Genomic DNA, 21300 nt, shown 5'->3' with positions numbered 1-21300 from the left:
CAGTCCCCTATTCCATAACACAATGAAGTATTTGAACTATGCCATTATTGCCATTTCTACATCTTACTATACAGTAAAGATATAAAATGGCTGTAAAATTCACAGATTTCTGAAATATCCAATCAAAGCAGATATGTTACCTTTACACAGTAGTTGCTAAAATAGAATAACATTTTGATATTTTCCAATAAATTACAAATACATATATTAATTTTTAATTATATAGTCTTATGTTTATTTTATAAACACATAATCTGGACCACTTTAAGAGAATTTAAAATCATATTTATTGTTTGGCAAACAATAACTTAGACATTTCTTAATATTTTAAAAACCCCAACACAAAGTAATAAATTTGGCTTCTTTTCCCCACAAAAATGGGAAATACCTTTCAGTAAAGGAAATTTTAAATTATTTTTACACACCAGTTGGTTGTTGGAATTTATAGCTCTTTAACATATGACATCAGCAAAAATAATTAGCATTAACTGATTAATACATAAAAGAAAACAATTTACAATCATATGGTAAGCAGGAAACAAAAACTGATCGGAAAACACCGTTTTATAGTAATTTTCAAACAGATAAATTATTACAGTATAGTTTATCTTCAAGATCTCTGAGCCCATTAATAGAGTACTTCTATACATATAAAGATATAATAAGAGGGTACAGTATTTATTGCAACAACAAATTAAAGGTTGTTAAAATGTATGTAACTTAAATACCCCCCCAACATTGATATAGTGGCTTCTTATTCCTTAAACATAGAAATTCCACTCTTCGTTGTAGAAAGATAAAGTTCTTTCATCAAAAGGCACATTCTTATCTGCAAGAAAAAGAAAAAAAATACCATAAATGTCCTTTCTGGAACAATTTTAAAAACATTTAAAACTATTCAGAAAGATTTGGAGGAGAAGGAAGAATATAATAAAAGTACTCAGTCTTAAAAATTATTAAAAAGAACACCAATAACACATGCTTATTTTGTCTAGATAAATTATTTCAGAAATTATCTATTAAACAGAAATTCTAACTTTTTAAAGGAATTTTATATTTAACTACTGTGAGTAAAGACTAGGTTATATTCATAATAAAGTTTACCCTCATATAATATTCATAAATGACCTTAGTTGACTTGAGTATACAATACAGTTGACTGTTGAATGACATGGGTTTGAATTGCATAGTACCACTTATGTGCAGATTTTTTTCGATAAATATATTTTAAAGTTTTTTTGAGATCTGAGACAATTTGAAAAATATTACAATGAACTACCTAGTTTAGAAATATCAAAAAAGGCCAGGTGTGATGGCTCACACCTGTAATCCCAGCACTTTGGGAGGCCAAGGCAGGCTGATCACTTGAGGTCAGGAGTTTAAGACCAGCCTGGCCAACATGGTGAAAGCCCGTCTCTACTAAAAATACAAAAATTAGCCAGGCGTGATGGTGCACTCCTGTAATCCCAGCTACTCAGGAGGCAGGGGAAGGAGAATCACTTGAACTTGGGAGGCGGAGGCTGCAGTTAGCAGAGATTGTGCCACCATATTCCAGCCTGGGTAACAGAGCAAGACTCTGTCTCAAATAAAGAAAAAGAAATATTAAAAATTTAAGAAAAAAGTACGCCATGAATGGATAAAATAAATGTAGATGCTGATCTATTTTATCATTTATGACCATAATATATATACAAATCTACTATAAAATGTTAGAATTTATCAAAACTTATGCACATAAGCACAGACTGTACATGGTGCTATTTGCAGTCAAGAGATATGTAAGTAAATATAAAGATGTAGTATTAAATCATAACTGCAGAAAATTAACTGTAGTACATAGGGTACTACTGTAGTAATTTCACAGTCCCCTCTAGTTATTATTATGGTGAGCTCAAGTGTTGTTGGTATTTACTTAAAATACCATGTGACACTAATCATCTCCATATGGGCAATTCGTATCTCCAGTAAATTGTGTATTGCAGTAAAAGTGATCTCTCGTGATTCTCGCGTAGTTTCTACTGCATTTAGTGCAATATCATAAACTTTGAATAACATGATGACACCCATACAAAATGCCACTATTGATGATGGAATTGCTTTTGCTGGAAGCAGAAAAAAGTCATGACATTACAAAAAAAAAAAAGAAGTTGGATTGCTTGATATGTATTCTAGATGGAGATCTGCAGCAGGGGTTGCCTGCCTTTTCCAGAATAATGAACCCAGCCTAAGGACCACTGTAAAAAAGGAAAAAAAAATGTGAAACTGTCACTGCAGCTTCATCAGCAAGCACAACATCCTTGCACTTTTTTTTGAAATAACTTTTTATCTCATATTGAAAATTAAGCTTTTATGTGGTTGCATGATTGCTATAAGAAATGCAAACCTACAGACTCTAACATGATTTGAGAAAAAGCAAAATCATTGTATTATAATCTAAAGCAACAGGAAGGTGGAAGATTTAAAGCTGGAAAATTTAATGCCAACAAAAGATGGTTTAATAATTTCAGAAAGAGGTTTGGCTTAAAAAAAATTGTCAAGGTAAAAGGAGAAGCAGCTTCTGTTGGCCAAGAGGCAACAGACCAGAGTCCCCAGAAACCACTGAGAAAATCATTGAGGAGAAAAGACATCCGCCTAAACAGTTTTTAATACAGATGGAAGTGCCCTGTTCTGGAAAAAAATGCCACAAACGACACTTATTAGTATGGAAGAGAAGTGAGCAGTATGATTCAAGACTGAACGGATAGGCTAACCGTACTGTTTCATGCAAATGCAGTAGAGTTTCTCATTAGGATTGCCCTTACATAGAAAGCTGCTAACCACCAAGCCTTGAAGGGAAAAGATAAACACCAGCTGCCAATCTTTTAGTTGTACAACAAGAAGGCCTGGACACTGAAAACTCTTTTTCTGGACTGGTTCCATTGATGCTTTGGCCCTGAAGTCCGGAAGTACCTTGCTAGTAGGGGACTAACTTTTAAAGTTCTTTTGATATTGGACAATGCCCTGGGCCACAAAGAACCCCAGGAATTCAACATTGAAGGTGTTGAAGTGGTCTACTGGCCTCCAAATACAATGTTTCTAATTCAGCTTTGAGATAAGGGGGCCATAAGGATGCTTAGGCTTATTACGCCCAGTACGCTATGGAAAGGTTTATTCAACACTATGGAAGAGATCCCGATAGAGAGAACATCATGAAAGTCTAGAAGGAATATACCACTGAAGATGCTACCATTTTATTGAAAAAGACTTGAGAGCCATCAAGTGCAAAACAATAAGTTCTGCTGGAGGAAACTGTTTCAAGATGTTGCACATGACTTCACAGGATTTACAATAGAGCCAATCAAGGAAATCATGAAAGAACTAATATCCAGAATCTACAATGAACTCAAACAAATTTACAAGAAAAAAACAACCCCACCAAAAAGTGGGCAAAGGATATCAACAGACACTGCTCAAAAGAAGACATTTATGCAGCCAAAAAACAGGTGAAAAAATGCTCATCATCACTGGCCATAAGAGAAATGCAGATCAAAAGCACAATGAGATAGCATCTCACACCAGTTAGAATGGCCATCATTAAAAAGTCAAGAAACAACAGGTGCTGGAGAGGATGTGGAGAAATAGGAACACTTTTACACTGTTGGTGGGACTGTAAACTAGTTCAACCATTGTGGAAGTCAGTGTGGCGATTCCTCAGGGATCTAGAACTAGAAATACCATTTGACCCAGCCATCCCATTACTGGGTATATACCCAAAGGACTATAAATCATGCTGCTATAGACACATGCACACGTATGTTTATTGTGGCACTATTCACAATAGGAAAGACTTGGTACCAACCCAAATGTCCAATAACGATAGACTGGATTAAGAAAATGTGGCACATATACACCATGGAATACTATGCAGCCATAAAAAGTGATGAGTTCATGTCCTTTGTAGGGACATGGATGAAACTGGAAACCATCATTCTGAGCAAACTATTGCAAGGACAAAAAACCAAACTCATAGGTGGGGATTGAACTCATAGGTGGGGATTGAACAATGAGAACATATGGACACAGGAAGGGGAACATCACACTCTGGGGACTGTTGTGGGGTGGGGGGAGGGGGGAGGGACAGCATTAGGAGATATACCTAATGCTAAATGATGAGTTAACGGGTGCAGCACACCAACATGGCACATGTATACATATGTAACAAACCTGCACATTGTGCACATGTACCCTAAAACTTAAAGTATAATAATAAAAAAATTAAATTAAATTAAAAAAAAGAATGACAATAGAATTAATAAAAAATGAAGTTTGGAAATTTTGCTTATGTAATAAAGAAAACAAAAGCATTTTATTATTTCATCTCTTTATCCCTAAAAGTTCACACTTTAGATTTTTTTTCTTAAGAAGAAAAAAGAACAACTTTTTATTGATTCAGGATCGTAACAGATGCCTGAAAAGTAAGTAATCTGGCCCCATTACTTTCACAGGTATTGAGAACAATTTTAAAAATTATTTTTATACAAATGTGAAGTTTAAAAAAAAGAAATTGTGGATATTGCAAAAAAAACAAAAAAGTGTAAAATAAAAGATGTCAAGATAAGGATCTTGGAGTAATTCAAGAGCTAACTGACATTACAATGGAACAATGAACAGAAAATGACTTGATGGAGATGAGTGCTTCTGAACCAGTGCCACATGATAAGGAAGAAGATGTAGAAGAAGCTGTACCAGAAAACAAATTGGCAGTAGTCAATGTGGCAGAGGAATTCCAATTATTCAAGACTGCTTTCAACTTCTTTTATGACATGGACCTTTCTATGATATGGGCACTAAAACTAACGCAAACTGTGGAAGAAGAATTGGTACCAATAGAAACAGTTTTAGAGAAATCAAAAGGCAAAAATCTCAGATGTATTTCTGTAAAGTTACACCAAGTATGCCTGCCTCCCCTTCCACCTCCTTCACCTCTTCTGCCTCTACCACCCCTGAGACAGCAAGATCAGCCCCTCCTCTTCCTCCTCCTCTTCAGCCTACTCAATGTGAAGACAAGGATGAAGACCTTTATGAGATCTACTTTCACTTAATGAACAGTAAATATATTTTCTCTTCCTTATGATTTTCTAACATTTTATTTGGCATACTTTGTTGTAAGAATAGAGTATATAACACATATAACATACAAAATACATGTTAATTGACTGTTCATGATATTGGTAAGTCTTCCGGTTAACAGCAAGTTATTAGTAGTTAAGTTTTTTGGGAGTCCAAAAATTACACGTGGATTTTCGACTGTGTAGTTGGTGCCCCTAGCCCCCATATTATTCAAGAGCCAACAACAGTTATTCATTTCTATGGTTTCTATAAATACAGCTATTTGTTCCTATTTCTAACCTTCAGAAATGAGGATTACTAAAGCTACAAGCTACTAAGTATAATCTATAAAACAATCAATGCTTTCGAAATGTATAATATGGTAACAAAAACTATCCATACTAAAGACAAGATTTCCAATAAACACTACAATGGGGCAAGTTTGCCCATTTACTCTCTTATTGTGTAACTAGTTTATTGTAATATAAAACTATATTTTGACATACAAATTTTTATAGATTTTAATTCTAATTATACAAGTTACTTTACTACTACTTAATTTAAATCCTGGCTTCCAAAAAAATTTCTGCTAGTAAGAGCCATCATAATGAAAAGCATTTGATCAAACCAAATTAAAAGAAAAAAACAAAATGTGCATATTTTACAAACTTAATAAATCTTCCTTTATAATCATCAATAACATTTAGAACTTCATTGGAAAAACATCTGAAAATGAATAATGCTCTTTTTCATCTTATCTGAATCTTTAGTCAGCAGTCTGCAATAGTTCTCTAAATGATTAGTATAAGATAATGAGGTTTTAATATATTTTTACTTTGAAAGTAAATTTAATCCTTTAAAAAATATACTGAAGTTTATTAAAAAAAAACATGTAACACTTAGAATTCTTTTGTACAGCCCTTGTCCTTTTAATGCTTGAAACCCATGATAATACTGATAATGAATTTGTAGACTATGAAAAAAAGTCAATCTGTAAAATCAAAATTGCAGTTTCATAAACTAGGAGAAGAACACAAAATGACTAGAACCTAATCCAAATTCTATCACTAAATAGCCTTTTGAACTTGACTATATACGAGACCCTAAGGAATATCTACAAGATTTTTTTCAAATAGAAAAGTACCTACCACATAAAGAGTCTCTTAAGGTATGGTTTCAGAAAGGCGTTTTGAGACTCGTAATTAACCTCAAAACATATGCAAATAAGCATAACTGTCTATTATGATCTATCAATTATATTACATTGTGCCCGACATTTCCTTGAACCTGTTTATATTTATAAGACTGTATGACCAGCTCTCTCATTTAGAGTATTTCATTCCTTGAGTGGGAATTTCCTCAGAATTCCATTCTGCATGTTTTCATGCTATTCAGGGGCCACTGTAGGAACCACCACTCCCCACTCCCTCCCTGGCATGACTCAACCACGACCAAATGTAATATTGAAGAAGGCATTCTTATTTATATGCCCAATTGGAAATATTTTTAACTCATCAAGAATTAAGCCAATTCTCTTCCAGCCTTAAGCATGGTCTTCCAGCCTTAAGCGAGGTCTCGAATTCCAGACCTCAAGTGATCCGCCCACCTTGGCCTCCCAAAGTTTTGGGATCACAGGCATGAGCCACCATGCTGGGCCTTCACAGGCTCTTATTTGATTAACTTATATCTTTAAAAAAATAACTTTAACTCAATTGCCACCTACTCGGTGAAATCCATGTTGCTATCCCTCAGTTGCTCTTTCTCAGGAATCCCACAGCAGTTTGAAAAAAGTGGAGAATCAGTATGGTATGAGAAAAGTAGCTAAGGATTCCTACTCTCTGGAGAGGTGATATAGAAGTTGTAGAAGGTAGACTGGTTGACTCAAAAAAACTGCCGCAGGCTCACTCCTGTAATCCCAGCACTTTGGGAGGCCCAGGTGAGTGGATCACCTGAGGTCGGGAGTTCGAGACCAGCCTGGCCAACATGGTGAAACCCTGCCTCAACTAAAAATACAAAAAATTAGCCGGGCGTGGTGGCAGGCGCCTGTAATCCCAGCTACTCCGGAGGCTGAAGCGCAGAATCGCTTGAACCCGGGAGGCGGAGGTTGCAGTGAGCTGAGATTGCGCCATTGTGGTCCAGCCTGGGCAACAAGAGCCAAAACCTATCTCAAAACAAACAAACAACAAAAACAAACAAACAAAACTCTGCAACAGAACCAGGAGTACACAGTATAATCTTAGTGAGTCTGTTAACAGGACGCTCTTTCGGCAAGAATGGCAGGGATAGAGGCTGTGCTCCAAAACCAAGCAGGACAAGCCATCCCTCACCTGTGGCCAGCAAAGACAGAAGACTGCAAGTGTGATGGTTAATACTGAGTGTCAACTTGATTGGACTGAAGGATACAAAGTATTAATCCTGGGTATGTCTGTAATGGTGCTACCAAAGGAGATTAACATTTGAGTCAGTGGACTCAGAACGGCAGATCCACCCTTAATCTGGGGTGGCACAATCTAATCAGCGCCAGCATGGCTAGAATATAAGCGGCAGAAAAATGTGAAAGGAGAGACTAGCCTAGCCTCCCAGACTACATCTTTCTCCTGTGCTGGATGCTTCCAGTCGTCAAATATCGGACTCCAAGTTCTTCAGTTTTTGGGACTCGGACTGGCTTTCCTTGCTCCTCAGCCTGCACATGGCTTATTGTGGGACCTTGTGATTGTGTGAGTCAATACTTAATAAATTCCTGTACATATATATTCCATTAGTTTTGTCCCTCTAGAGAACCCTGACTAATACAGCAAGTATGACCTTTCCTATGAACAGTACTATATTTCAGAGTTTATGAGACACACATTTTTCACATTTTAAGATCTCTGAACTTCAGATGCATCTTTCAATTGATGGCATCTTACAGTAGCTGTCAGACAGGGGCAATTCTTACATAGTTGCCATTGGCTGTATGTGTGGATCACAGCTCTTTGCGTTGTTGTCACTTTGAGTGAATTATATGCACTGTTGGTATTATAAGGATGAATTTAATGAGGTTTAAAATACCTTCAAAAAGTCTATTTCATGAATCACCACTGAAGCAAATTTTTTTGTGTGTAGAAATACATAAAAGAGAATAGTAAACTATAATTAATATCAATGAAGCAAATATTTAGCACTAAACGATGACAAGAATCCCATACATGCTTGCCAAAAACAAATATCTCTTAAGATGGAAAGATACCCCGGATAAATGAAAACTCTGCTAGTTTCTGTTTTGAAAAACTATTATACACCAAGCAATACAACTGCAAACACAAATTGCCAAATTCTTCAGAAGGAAAGCACAGTGAAAAAGTACTGAGAGGCTAGTGTGCACAATTCTTGTATAATTTAAAAATATCACGGCCAGGCACAGTGGCTCACACCTGTAATCCCAGCACTTTGGGAGACTGAGGTGGGTAGATTACCAGAGGTCAGGAATTCAGGACCCTGGTCAACATGGTGAAACCCCATCTCTACTAAAAAATACAAAAATTAGCTGGGTATGGCGGTGGGCATCTGTAATCCCAGCTACATGAGAGGCTGAGACAGGAGAATTGCTTGAACCTGGAAGTGGGAGGTTGCAGTGAGACGAGATCATGCCATTGCATTCCAGCCTGGGTGACAAGAGCGAAAGTCCGTCTCAATTAAAAAAAAAAATCGCTACATAATTTCAAAATTTAACTGACAGCTATTTCTTTTCTTTCTTAATGATCTGCTTAAAATTAATGGTGTCTTAGATTAATTGAATAATGAAGTGTGTCTCCACAGAACTTGGATCAATTTGAAGTGAAGAGAGAGGAGAAAAAAGGGGTAGAATCTTTATCAGGATGATATTTACATCCTGAATTGACAAAATTTAAGCTGAAAACAACTGAACTAACTGGAATTTTCAGTTTTCCATCATTATAATATAAAATAAAGAAAAACTAAGAATGTTATATTCTTGCTCAATCACATTATATGGCAGTGACATGGATTACCAGTACACATATATCTATTTCAAATATATAGTCTCACATGAAAACATAAGTAACCACAACATTTAATGCCTTGATGGCTTTCAACATATTTGAAATAGGTATGCAACACATGGGCTATGCATGCTGCTAAGCTTAATAGGTACAAATATTTTTAAAATTACATTCATTCTTTTAATCACCAAACGTGTTGAGTTTGTATTAACTGTGAGGAATATCGCTTGGTACTGAATGGGATGATGGTGATCAAAAAATAGAGAAAAAATATTAAAAAAAGAAAAACAATATCCTTCTTTATTAGTGCAAAACTACAAATAAAGCTTGGAAATAATTCAGAAGGACAAAAAACCTTGGCCTAGAAGGGAAGCCTGAATTCTAGTGTCATCTTGATCAATTATTTGTTGGATGTTCTTAAGTTTTTTGGATTTTTGTTGTTGTTTTGGATAAAATAAATAGCTTTCAATTAAGACTAAGGATTGTCTTTTTAGGGTAGTCTACAAGATTAAAACAGGCAATTACAGAGACCAAAAACTGGGAAAGATTCTAGAAGTGCAGTCCAACTATATTATTTGGCAGGCAAATTGGTAAGGAGGAGGAATCAAGATTCAAGAGATTGGTCTAAGGGCATTCAGTCAATAATAGAAGCTCAAGAAGCACTTCGGTCTATATGATTATGTCCTGTTGCTCCTTATTTTATCATAATACTTCTCAGTTCTGGAGGGTTTAGTCATCGAAATCTGAAGATTAGATCCTATGTAAAATGCTCAGTTTTCTATCATTTACAGAATTTTCATGGTATTAAAAAAAAATGCTACTCTGGTTATAGCAATGGATTCCTATTTCTTCTACAAACAAACAGACTATAAAATAATAAACAACCAAGACATTCTATTAGTATGCGCTATACTGTATCCTACACACTTATTGTACCGGATACCTCTTCTTTCTCTACGAAACTGCTATTCATAAATAATAATGCCTTAGAATCCATGCCTTCATTCAGTGACTCCAATCCCAAATATTTCTTTTTCATCGGTAGCCAAATTTAATCTTCAGAAACATTTTGAAAAAAATTATACAAAAGTTCTTTTTTGCTACCTGTTTAATGACAAACACAGCAAAGTTCCCTTTAAGAGAAAAAATTAAGTAGGAACTATCTTACTACCAACATACCAGTGAACAAACTAAATAGAAATTTCTAAAGTAAATATTAGTACTTTAATCTTATATTCTATTTACTTTGACTAAGGTTAGTGTTTATTCTGATACTATGTTATACCCAACAATTAAGATAGTGTTTTGGAAATTAGAACTACAGTATTTTCAAATTGATAACTGTTTGAATAAGATACTCTTAACAAGGGTTTCTCACTAAACACTTATATTGAATCTGCAATCTGATTCTGATATACTGATGTTAATAACCAGGAAATATTTTATGGCCAAGTATCGCATTGAGCACAAAATGTAATCAACACATACAATACAGTAGTATATTTAATGAAGCATAACAGCAGTAGCCAAAAAGCAAATTTAGGGCTTTTTAAATTACATATTTGGCAGAAATTACTAAAGTAGCCTGAAATGACAGAAATATTAGCTTTTAGAATCTGTTACCAAGATTGTCAAAATGTCCTCTAGTTTATATCATTATAAAATTATTTAAAATGATTATAAAATCATTTTAAAACTTAATTATTTTTAATTATTACGGATACATAATAGTTTTACATATTTATAAGGTACATGTGATATCTTGATACAAGCATACAATGTGTAATAATCAAATCAGGGTAATTTAAAAATAATTTTACTAAGTCAAAATAGCAAGAAGGTATTGTTTCCATTTGTTGATCCATGCTGTAAAGCATTCTTTTAAACTTGTGTTTCTTGAGACTGCATAAGAGAATTTGTCTCCATTTTGCTTTGAGAAAAGCGATAGTAATTTTAGTCAGCATATGCGGCCTCTGACTCCTCATCAGTTTTTCTTTCTGGAAAAGCTGAAAATTCTACCAACAGTCCAAGAACTGAGATTTGTTTTTCAGCTTTATAATTCCTTTGTGCAAAATGATTTAGCAACTAAACAAAAAAATTGCCTCTAACTAACAAAATTAGGATAACAACAGCACATTCAGGAAAGTTATATTAAGCAGCACGAACTATTTTTTTTTCCCAGAAACCCACAATTTTTCCCCATTTGACTGTATTGAACTTCAATGGTTAACATACAAGACACAGTTGGTGGAACGGTGGTTAGCTACTCAGTATCCATTCCACCTCAACTGATAAGTCTGAGCTAATCATGGTACTTCCATTTTCCTCCCCAGGTCTTAGTTTATGAATGATCTCATAATCTAATCCTGGATAATGATGTGAAAAAAATAAAAATAAGAAACAACTGTGTTGGAGGACTTTAGGGAAACCTTTCTCATTCTTAAGAAAGAGACATAAAAGAGTGTGGCCCTAACTTCCAGTTAAAGTTACCGTCTGGTTGTAATTATAGGAACTGCTAGTATGATCCTCTTATCAACCTAAGAATAAAACCAACACAGAACAATGAGCAGAACCAAGGGAATCACAGAGGAGAGGAGCAAGACCCTTGAGGTACTGTGCCTGGTGAGGCCCCTATCTATGACATTCTGTTACATGAAAGAAAACACTTCCTTCAGGAAATTTATATTAAATCATATATTGGTATTTTCATATGGCTCAATTTAATATAAAGAAATAGAGAAAATAATTACTCTACATCTTAATGACCAATAACAATCATTGTTAATAGTTTGATGTATTTAAGGCCACATTGAAAAACACCACTCTCAGAAAGAGCTGACTACAAAAAGCTAGTTTTGTAAAATTGTAAGCAAGGAAATTCATTTGCCTCTCTGGAAATGACTTGCTTCCTGTTATTCTGTGGATAGAATTTGGAAAATGAAGAGGCACTAATTTTAAAAACAGTTAAACAAGAAGACAGCACCAGTAAGGGATGATCTCACAAGAATTATTATAAGTTATACTGTAGACTGTTCATATCCTTTGCCCACTTTTTGATGGGGTGTTTGTTTTTTTCTTGTAAATTTGTTTGAGTTCTTTGTAGATTCTGGGTATTAGCCTTTCGTCAGATGAGTAGATTGCAAAAATTTTCTCCCACTCCGTAGGTTGCCTGTTCACTCTGATGGTAGTTTCTTTTGCTGTGCAGAAGCTCTTTAGTTTAATTAGATCCCATTTGTCAATTTTGGCTTTTGTTGCCATTGCTTTTGGTGTTTTTGACATGAAGTCCTTGCCCATGCCTACGTCCTGAATGGTATTGCCTAGGTTTTCTTCTAGGGTTTTTATGGTTTTAGGGACATGGATGAAGCTGGAAACCATCATTCTCAGCAAACTATAGCAAGGACAAAAAACCAAACACTGCATGTTCTCACTTGTAGGTGGGAATTGAACAATGAGAACACTTGGACACAGGAAGGGGAACATCACACACTGGGGCCTGTTATGCGGTGAGGGGAGGGAGTAGGGATAGCATAAGGACATATACCTAATGTAAATGACGAGTTAATGGGTGCAGCACACCAACATGGCACATGTATACATATGTAACAAACCTGCATGTTGTGCACATGTACCCTAGAACTCAAAGTATAATAAAAAAATATAAAAGTTATACTGTAGACTAATTATATTCTGTACTGCAATTGAAAAGGCAGACAAATCATTCTACTTATATGCTTTATTTTGGGAGTCCGTGTTTGAAAAATTAACAGTAATACAAGTGGTAGTACAGAAGACAGAAGGATCAGAATTTAGAATTATCCTCTTTAGGCATAAATCAAATAAATATTAAGGATTATTCCTCTTTCATGATTTCATGCAATCAATATAGAACATGCGGTGTTTGGTTTTTTGTCCTTGCGATAGTTTACTGAGAATGATGTTTTCCAGTTTCATCCATGTCCCTACAAAGGACACGAACTCATCATTTTTTATGGCTGCATAGTATTCCATGGTGTGGGGTGGGGGGAGGGGGAGGGACAGCATTAGGAGATACACCTAATGCTAAATGACGAGTTAATGGGTGCAGGAAATCAACATGGCACATGGATACATATGTAACAAACCTGCACATTGTGCACATGTACCCTAAAACCCTAAAGTATAATTAAAAAAAAAAAAAAAAAAAAAAAAAAAAGATTCATAAAAAAAAAAAAAAAAAAAGAAGTTAAATTTAAAAAATTAATTTACATATATGTATATATGTATATATACATGCAATTTACTCATATTTTTAAACTTGTCTTTTTCCTTCAAAACTACCTTAATCTTACATCTTAATTTTTTTTAATCAAGAGTAGGACCACCAAGAAAAATGAGATATTCACTATCAGAAGTCTAACTGATGTAATTAAGAATTTTTCTAGTTCAAATTGGTCAATTATGTAAAAAAAAAAAAAAAAAAAAAAAAAAAAAAAAAAAAAAAAAAAAAAAAAAAAAAAAAAAAAAATGAGATTAATTGCAGGATATTGCAGACAAAGTCATTTGAACTAAGCCTCAGTTTTCCTATCTTTCAAATGAGAATAGGAACTACTCTGCAAGAAATGTTTTTAATGATTTCATAGTGAATTTGGATCCTAGCATAGTCTCTGATACATCCTGCACTAAGGGTGTGTTTTATTAACAAGCAGCTGTCACAATCACTCCTATTGTAGTTCTGTTACTTCACTCTGTCCAGGCCAGAAATAAAAATTCCCTTTTATGAAAAACTGCACCATTTACATAGATATTCTTTTCTGTTCTGGCTTTTAGTTATTTGAATATTATCCCTGCCCCCTCCTCCCTGGTAGAATATAGGTTCTTTTCTAATTTTTATTCAACAAGAGTCAAATTTGGGTGAAGAATTATAACAAGAGAGAAGTAAACAGGAATAGAAGTAAAGCAAAAAGCTTTATTGCTAAACAAGTTAAGATAGCTGAAATAGGACTTAGTAATTTCAAATAAAATATTTACTCCAAGAATGAAAGCTGGACCAAGTCATCAGTTTAAAAATAACATTTTAAGTTTGAGGCCCGGTGCGGTGGCTCACATCTGTAATCCCAGCACTTTGGGAGGTCGAGGCGGGTGGATCACCTGAGCCCAGGAGTTTGAGACCAGCCTGGCCAACATGGTAAAACCCCGTCTCTACTAAAAATACAAAAATTAGCCAGGCTTGGTGGTGCACACCTGTAATCCCAGCTACTGGGAAGCCTGAGGCATGAGAATCGCTTGAACCTGGGAGACAGAGGTTGCAGTGAGCTGAGATGGCGCCACTGCACTCCAGCCTGGGCGACAGAGCAAGATTCCGTCTCAAAAAAATAAAAAAAAAAAAAATTATAAGTTTGGAAATCTGTGGAACTGTATGTTTCTTTGTCCTTTAGAATCCAATTCAGTGGTACATTGTGCTCACATATAGAGTTCATTAATCAAATAAAAATAATGATTGGTTTATACATGATTGTCTTAACCATGTAGTTAGGATGTTTTCAGAGAGTTTAAAACAGGTTCAAGTGCTGTTTTATTAGGAAATGTCACATTCTATTAAGAAAAAAAAAAACCTTTACTTGAATCAACTTTACTACATTTAATTAGACAGATTAATATAACTTCTTTGAGCAGGAATACTACTGAACTGATTTATTTATTAAATCATATTGATAATATTTTAAAGTACTTCCATGAAACTTTCAACAGTTCTAAAAAAAAAATTAATCAGGAATATCAGAGTCAGCAAGGGAATCATCTTTTCAGTTCAATGGTAAAACCCAAACTGCAACAGTTATATGTTTCCTGATATTCTTTGATGGCAGACTTGAATTTGCCTTGGTTAACAAAATATGTGGCTAATATAATCAGTACAGCAACATATAACACATGTAACTACAGCCATCAGAGACTTTGCTGTAAAAATGGTTGTAAAACCTACTCTATCCATTGCAGGGTATTTGTAGCAATCTTGGCAATGGAAAATAGATTTACTGATCACAATAACAACAGTAAAAGATGCCACATTTTTCAACCTTTCTATTACTTTATAATAAAGTAACAGTAAAGTAATAGTATGTGTGTATATATGTGTATATATATATATATACACACACACTTAAGTATATACTTTATATATTGAAGTACATGTATTTATATATTTACTGGAATATAGAAATATAAATTTAAATAAATATTTCTATATATTTATATATTTATTGGAATATATATGTATATATTTAAGTATTTAAATAATCACAAGGAAAAGCAGTTATGTGAAAATTATGCACATAATTCACCACTTAATTGTTTTCTATAGTCCAGTATTTTATGGACAAATTTCTTGATAAAGCAATTTACAATTACATGAGAAGTAACAGAAAATCTGAATAGCTCTATGTATATTAAATAACTCTTCCCATCCAATAAAAAAGTCCATTCACTTAACAGTTTCACTCATTTCTTCTATCAAATACTTAAGGAAGAAATAATGGCAGTGTTACACAAATTTTTTAAACACGTAGATGCAAAGGGATCACTTCCCAACACATTTTATGAGAAACGCAAACCCTAATATCAAAACATGATAAAGATACTATAAAAGACACACATACGTATATATATATACACACACACATATATATGTATATGTACATATAAACTCTATAAACTACAGACAAAAATACTTTAAGAAAACATTAATGAATTGAACACAACGATATATAAAAGGATACCATGACAAACGAGGATTTGTCTCAGGACTATTACGTTGGTTTAACATTCAAGAATCAATTAATGAAATTCACCATGTTTATTTACTAAAAGGAAAAAAATCACTTTCAGTACATGCAGAAAAAGTATATGATAAAATTCAACACTATTCATGATAGAAATTCTTAGCAATCTAGAAACAGTAAGAAATTTACTTATGCTAACAAGCAATATCTACAAAAAAACTGACAGCTAACCTACTTAATATTGGGGCAAGCCTTATCTGATATTTACTTCCTATAATGCTACAGCAATAAAAATAATTTGATATGTAATATGCATATAATCCGGGATATCTAACTATTTTAAAATCCACCTATTAGCGATCTTACTTCCCTCTGCAATCTTTGGCCATCTTTGTCATGTAACTGAACAGATTTATAGGATTTAAGAGATTAAGATGTGGGCATTATATAGCTGTTCTGGGAAATCCTTGGTCAAGTTCCTCTTTCAATGACTAAAGAGATTTTATATCTCCACATAAGTATAGACTTTTTCTTCCAATTTACTGGGGGGAAAATGGTATTAACCATGAGTATCATTTGTTACTGAAGTGAGCCACAATAAGATCAGTGTGTAGCTTTCACACAAGAAAAGTTTAAAATGTTTAATGAATTGATAGCGTAATGCATGCTTAATCTCTAATATCAACATTAAAATATCAGATCGAGTTCTGCCCATTGAATTAAAAAGTCAGATAGGGCCCTTCTTCAAATAAAGTAATGGTATTTGGAATGTATATCTCATTATAGAAAAAAATATCTAAGCCACAGAAGGTAATAGGAATAAACACACCTCTTCTCACACCTCTTTAAAACTGCTGTTATGTGGTAGAAATGTGGCCACCTTCCCCAAATTATTCACCCGACCTCTGAAAAAAATAGCACAGATTGCTAGAATCAGTGTGAGTGTAATTTAAATGATGTTTGATATTGTTTCAAAAAGAGAATAAAAGGAGAACAGAAAAACTGTATGACCATTCTTTGCTTCTTTGTGCCCTGAAATATCCATCCTTATTGCTCATTTTAAAAGAGAAAAGTAAATCTGGCTTAAAGAAGAGCATTATTCCTGATTTAGTCAAAACCTAAAAATTGTGAATCCCAACTCTATATCTAAGACTCCTTCATTCTGCATTGTGGAGATATATATATATATATATATATCTCCATATGTGTGTGTGCATGTGTGTGTGTGTATATATATATGTGTATATACATATATATATATGATTGTTAAATGCCTGAGGCTGAGCATTTTGTCCATTTTTGTGCACTATTGTATACATCCCAGAGCTTAGTACAGTGCCTGGGGCACATGGGAATTAATCAGTACTTTTAATGAAAGAATGAATCTATCCAATTTGCTCTGCCCAGTGGGATATCATCTTATAGCCACCTTCAATTCCTCATCATTAAAACTGATTTCACATTATCTGACCTATAATTCTGCTCCCAGAAATTAACCCTGAAAATCTGCCTCCAACAATACAAAAACACATTTGCACAAAGTTATTCCTTGCAGTACTATTTATAATTACCAAACAACTAAAAACTACCTAAATGTCAAACCATAGGTGACTGAATAAACCATGGTTATTATGCTACAGCCACTACTGAATAATATGCAGCTGTAAATATATATATATATATATAATAGCCTCCATAGAGTAATATGTAACTCTATGTCATATATGTTCATATACATATGACATAGTAAATGGCACGACTTATAGCTACATATTACTCTATTGTGATTATAATACATACATATATGGCATGACATAGAAAATATCAAATACAACAAAAAAGTATAATAGAGCATATATAGCATATTACGTCTTATGTAAGAAATGAGGTAAACATAAGAAATACATGTTTCTGTCAACTTTTACCAAAAAAACTATAGTGAAGATAAACTAGAAAATAATGAAGTTGTTTATCTTCAAAGGATGAGGTGGGAAGAATGGAGTAGAGAGTGGAAAGTATACAAGAGAGACTAGAACTTTTGTGTGTGTCTGTATATATTTGTGTGTGTTTAAGTTTCATGTATAGTATTAACTTTTGGAAGCATGTTAGTGTTTTCCTTATAAAATAAAATAAAAATAGGAAAGGAAGAAGAAACCTAAAACAGAAAGCAAACTAAAATAAGTTAAATTATATTTCAAATGACTACTATGAGCACACTGAAGAGGAGTGTGGGAAAGAACTAAGCCAAATTATTTATGAACACAGTATCTGACTATATATCCTTAGTACTGGACATGATGGGACACTGAGGAGAAAACTGCAAACTTTCATACATTCTTTTTAGAAAGTTTTTTTTTAAGCAAAGCAATTCTTTAATAGGCAAAGAAACTCAGAATCTAATTCAGTTTTATTATAAGACTGAACCAATTAGTAAAACTATTGAAGCCAGAGATCTCATGTACAGTAGAAAAACACAATTATGGAAAGGAAGCAGGCAAAAAAGAACCCAGTAGAGATAAATTGGAATGGGAAGTGTGAAGTGATAATATCTAAAGTACACATATATATGTGTGTATATGCAAGCACATGGACACAGGTGTATTTATGTATATAATACATAAATACATACATTTAATGGAACTGTGTGCTGAAAGGCCCAGAAACAAAGTCCACCCAGTTGCAAAGAGTTTGCCTAGTGCCCATTCAAAGAAACCAGGGCTCTATGGAGAAGTGCTAGATTTCAAGGCTGAATCCAAAAGAGTCTAGAACATCTGGTGAGGATGGAAAGTAAGGAGGTACTTGAAAAACATGGGACCGAGTTACAAGGACAGAAACCATTTTGAAGAAGCTCCCACTGACCACATCTGAGACCACATGTGCACTACAATAAGTACAGCAATGAATTATGAACCTTTGAAAAAGAGAAAATCATCATTACATATTGATGATAAGACAAGGAAGAAGGGAAGGTTTTTACTTATAGGAGAATGTCAATGCTGACTGGTTAACAGAAAAGAAATAATGAAGTTTGAAAATAATTATGTTCTAACTTTCATAACGAAGATTAGATCAGGCAAGAATTGTGATGAACAGATGTTAAACATAGGGAGAAATTTAGATGAGAAATACGATATTTTCATGATTGTAATGCATGAATATATGCTCCTTGAAGAAAAAAAGTCAGATAGATATAGAAGGAAAACTGAAGATGAAAAATAAACTGTTAACCTCTCTAACTCATCTTTTCCCCACTGGCAGCCAAACTTCACAAAGTCAGATTTTTTTGTTTTGTTTTGTTCTGCTCTCTAATGTATCTTAAACACATAGACCAGTGCTTGGCAAGTGGATAACTGCTACATCATTCATTTGTTGGATAAATTGATGAATAGGTAAATAGTAATGTGCTGTTCCTGTCACTTTATTTAGATATATATTAAAGAAGTTTTGCCTTATTTATTAAGTAAATTGGGTGAGATTACTAAATAACTCAAGATGATTTCATTCTTATCCCTGAAACATGCTTTACCATTATTATAACCAATTCTCGCTCTTTCACTCTCAAAACAGGACGTACATCTTGGTTAAGATGGTAATTAAGGAAGGTAATTAATACCTTCCAAAGCTGCTTAAATAATTCACTCCTCTCTGCCTTTCCTGCTGTAACTGTAATGCAAGTCATCCCATGCATTTGCACCATCTAACTGCTTTTCTTCTTTGTCACCTTACTCTTTATCTTGGTCTCCTTCAACCCATGCAGTCAGGGTAATCTTCAAAACATAACTTTGTAATAATCAAAGTTTCCCTTGTCTTAAAATTTTCAAAATGACTTTTTATGGCCTATAGAATTGAGGATTAGCATAGATTACAACTGTTTCATGAACTTTTTATTTCTCCATCTTTAGTGAGGTGTAATTGGCAAATAAAAATTGGATATGCTTAAGGTGTTTACCTTGATGTTATAATGTGCATATACTACGTGAAACAATCACTGCAATCACGCTAATCAACATATCCATCACCTCTTGAGATTACCATATTTTTGTGTGTATCAAGAACACTTAACATCTACCCTCCTAGCAAACTTAAAAGTATACAATGCTGTATTGTATTGTTAACTATATTCACATGGTTGTACAAGTTATTCATCTTGCATAGCTTATTCATCTTGCATAAATGAACTTACTCATTTTGCATAACTAAAATTTTGGATCCCTTGACTAACATCTTCCTATTTTCCCTTCTCTGCAGCCCCTGGCAACCCCTATTCTATTCACTACTATAAGCTTGACTATTTAGATTCCATATATAAGTGAGATAATGTACTATCTGTCTTTCTATGTTTGGATTGTTTCAAATAACATAAATTCCTCCATGTTCATCCATGTTGTTGCAAATGTCCAGATTTTCTTCTTTTTTAAGGCTGAACAATATTCAATAGTATATTATACATGTAATTATGTATATTATATATACATATACATATCATACTTTTCAAATTCATTTATCTGTTGATATGGTTTGGCTGTGCCCCCACCTAAATCTTGTCTTGAATTGTAGCTCCCTTAATCCTCATGTATCATGGGAGGAACCTGGTGGGAGGTAATTGAAACATGGGGGCAAGTTTTTCCCATGCTGTTCTCATGATATTGAATAAGTGTCATGAAATCTGATGGTTTTATAAAGGGTGGTTCCCCTACACATGCTCTCTTGCCTGCCGTCATGTAAGATGTGCCTTTGCTCCTCCTTTGCCTACTGCCATGATTGTGAGGCCTCCCTAGCCATGCAGAACTGTGAGTCCATTAAACCTCTCTTTCTTTATAAATTACCCAGCCTCTGATATTTCTTCTAAGCAGTATGAAAACGGACTAATACATCTGTCAATGCACATTTAGGTTATTTCCACAGCTTGGTTAATGTGAATAATGCTGCAGTGAACATGGGAGTGCAGATCTCTCTATGCAATAATGGTTTCCTTTGTATATATATCCAGCAGCAAAACTGCTAAATCATAAGGTAATTATATTTTTAATTTATTGAGGAATTTCTGTACTGCTTTCCATAACAGCTGTGCCAACTTATATTCCCACAAACATAATACAGAGGTCATGTGCCCATTTTAAAATCAGATTATGTGAGATTTTTGGCTATTAACTTACATGCATTCCTTATAAATTTTGGATATTAACTCATATATATATGTATACACATATATGGTTTATAAATATTTTGTCCCATTATTAAAGTTCCTTTTCACTCTGATGATTATCTACTTGGCTGTGCAGAAGCATTTTAGTTTGATGCAACCCCATTTGTCTATGTGGACAGCACTGTCAAATGCTTTTTCTGTGTTTACTGAAATGATCCTGTGGCTTTTTTTCTTTCAACCTATTAATGTGTTGTATTGCATTGATTTGCATGTGTTGAAAGATATTTGCATTCCAGGGACAAATCCCACT

At 34.0% G+C, this 21300-nt stretch overlaps 1 protein-coding gene across 1 annotated transcript in view; it reads right to left on the bottom strand.

The window, feature by feature from the left end:
- Positions 1-263: 263 nt before the first annotated feature.
- Positions 264-21300, bottom strand: part of FAM174A (family with sequence similarity 174 member A) — a 51209-nt gene continuing 30172 nt past the window's right edge. The window contains exon 3 of the mRNA XM_003279972.3: positions 264-829. Coding sequence (XP_003280020.1) covers positions 826-829 — 4 coding nt within the window. The 3' untranslated portion in view covers positions 264-825. The remainder of the gene's footprint in view (positions 830-21300) is intronic.

The sequence above is a fragment of the Nomascus leucogenys genome, chromosome 2, assembly GCF_006542625.1.
Source record: "Nomascus leucogenys isolate Asia chromosome 2, Asia_NLE_v1, whole genome shotgun sequence".
In the NCBI taxonomy this organism is placed as follows: Eukaryota; Metazoa; Chordata; class Mammalia; order Primates; family Hylobatidae; genus Nomascus; species Nomascus leucogenys.
Note: the sequence above shows the minus strand (reverse complement) of the source record. Positions and strands in the feature narration are given on the sequence as shown.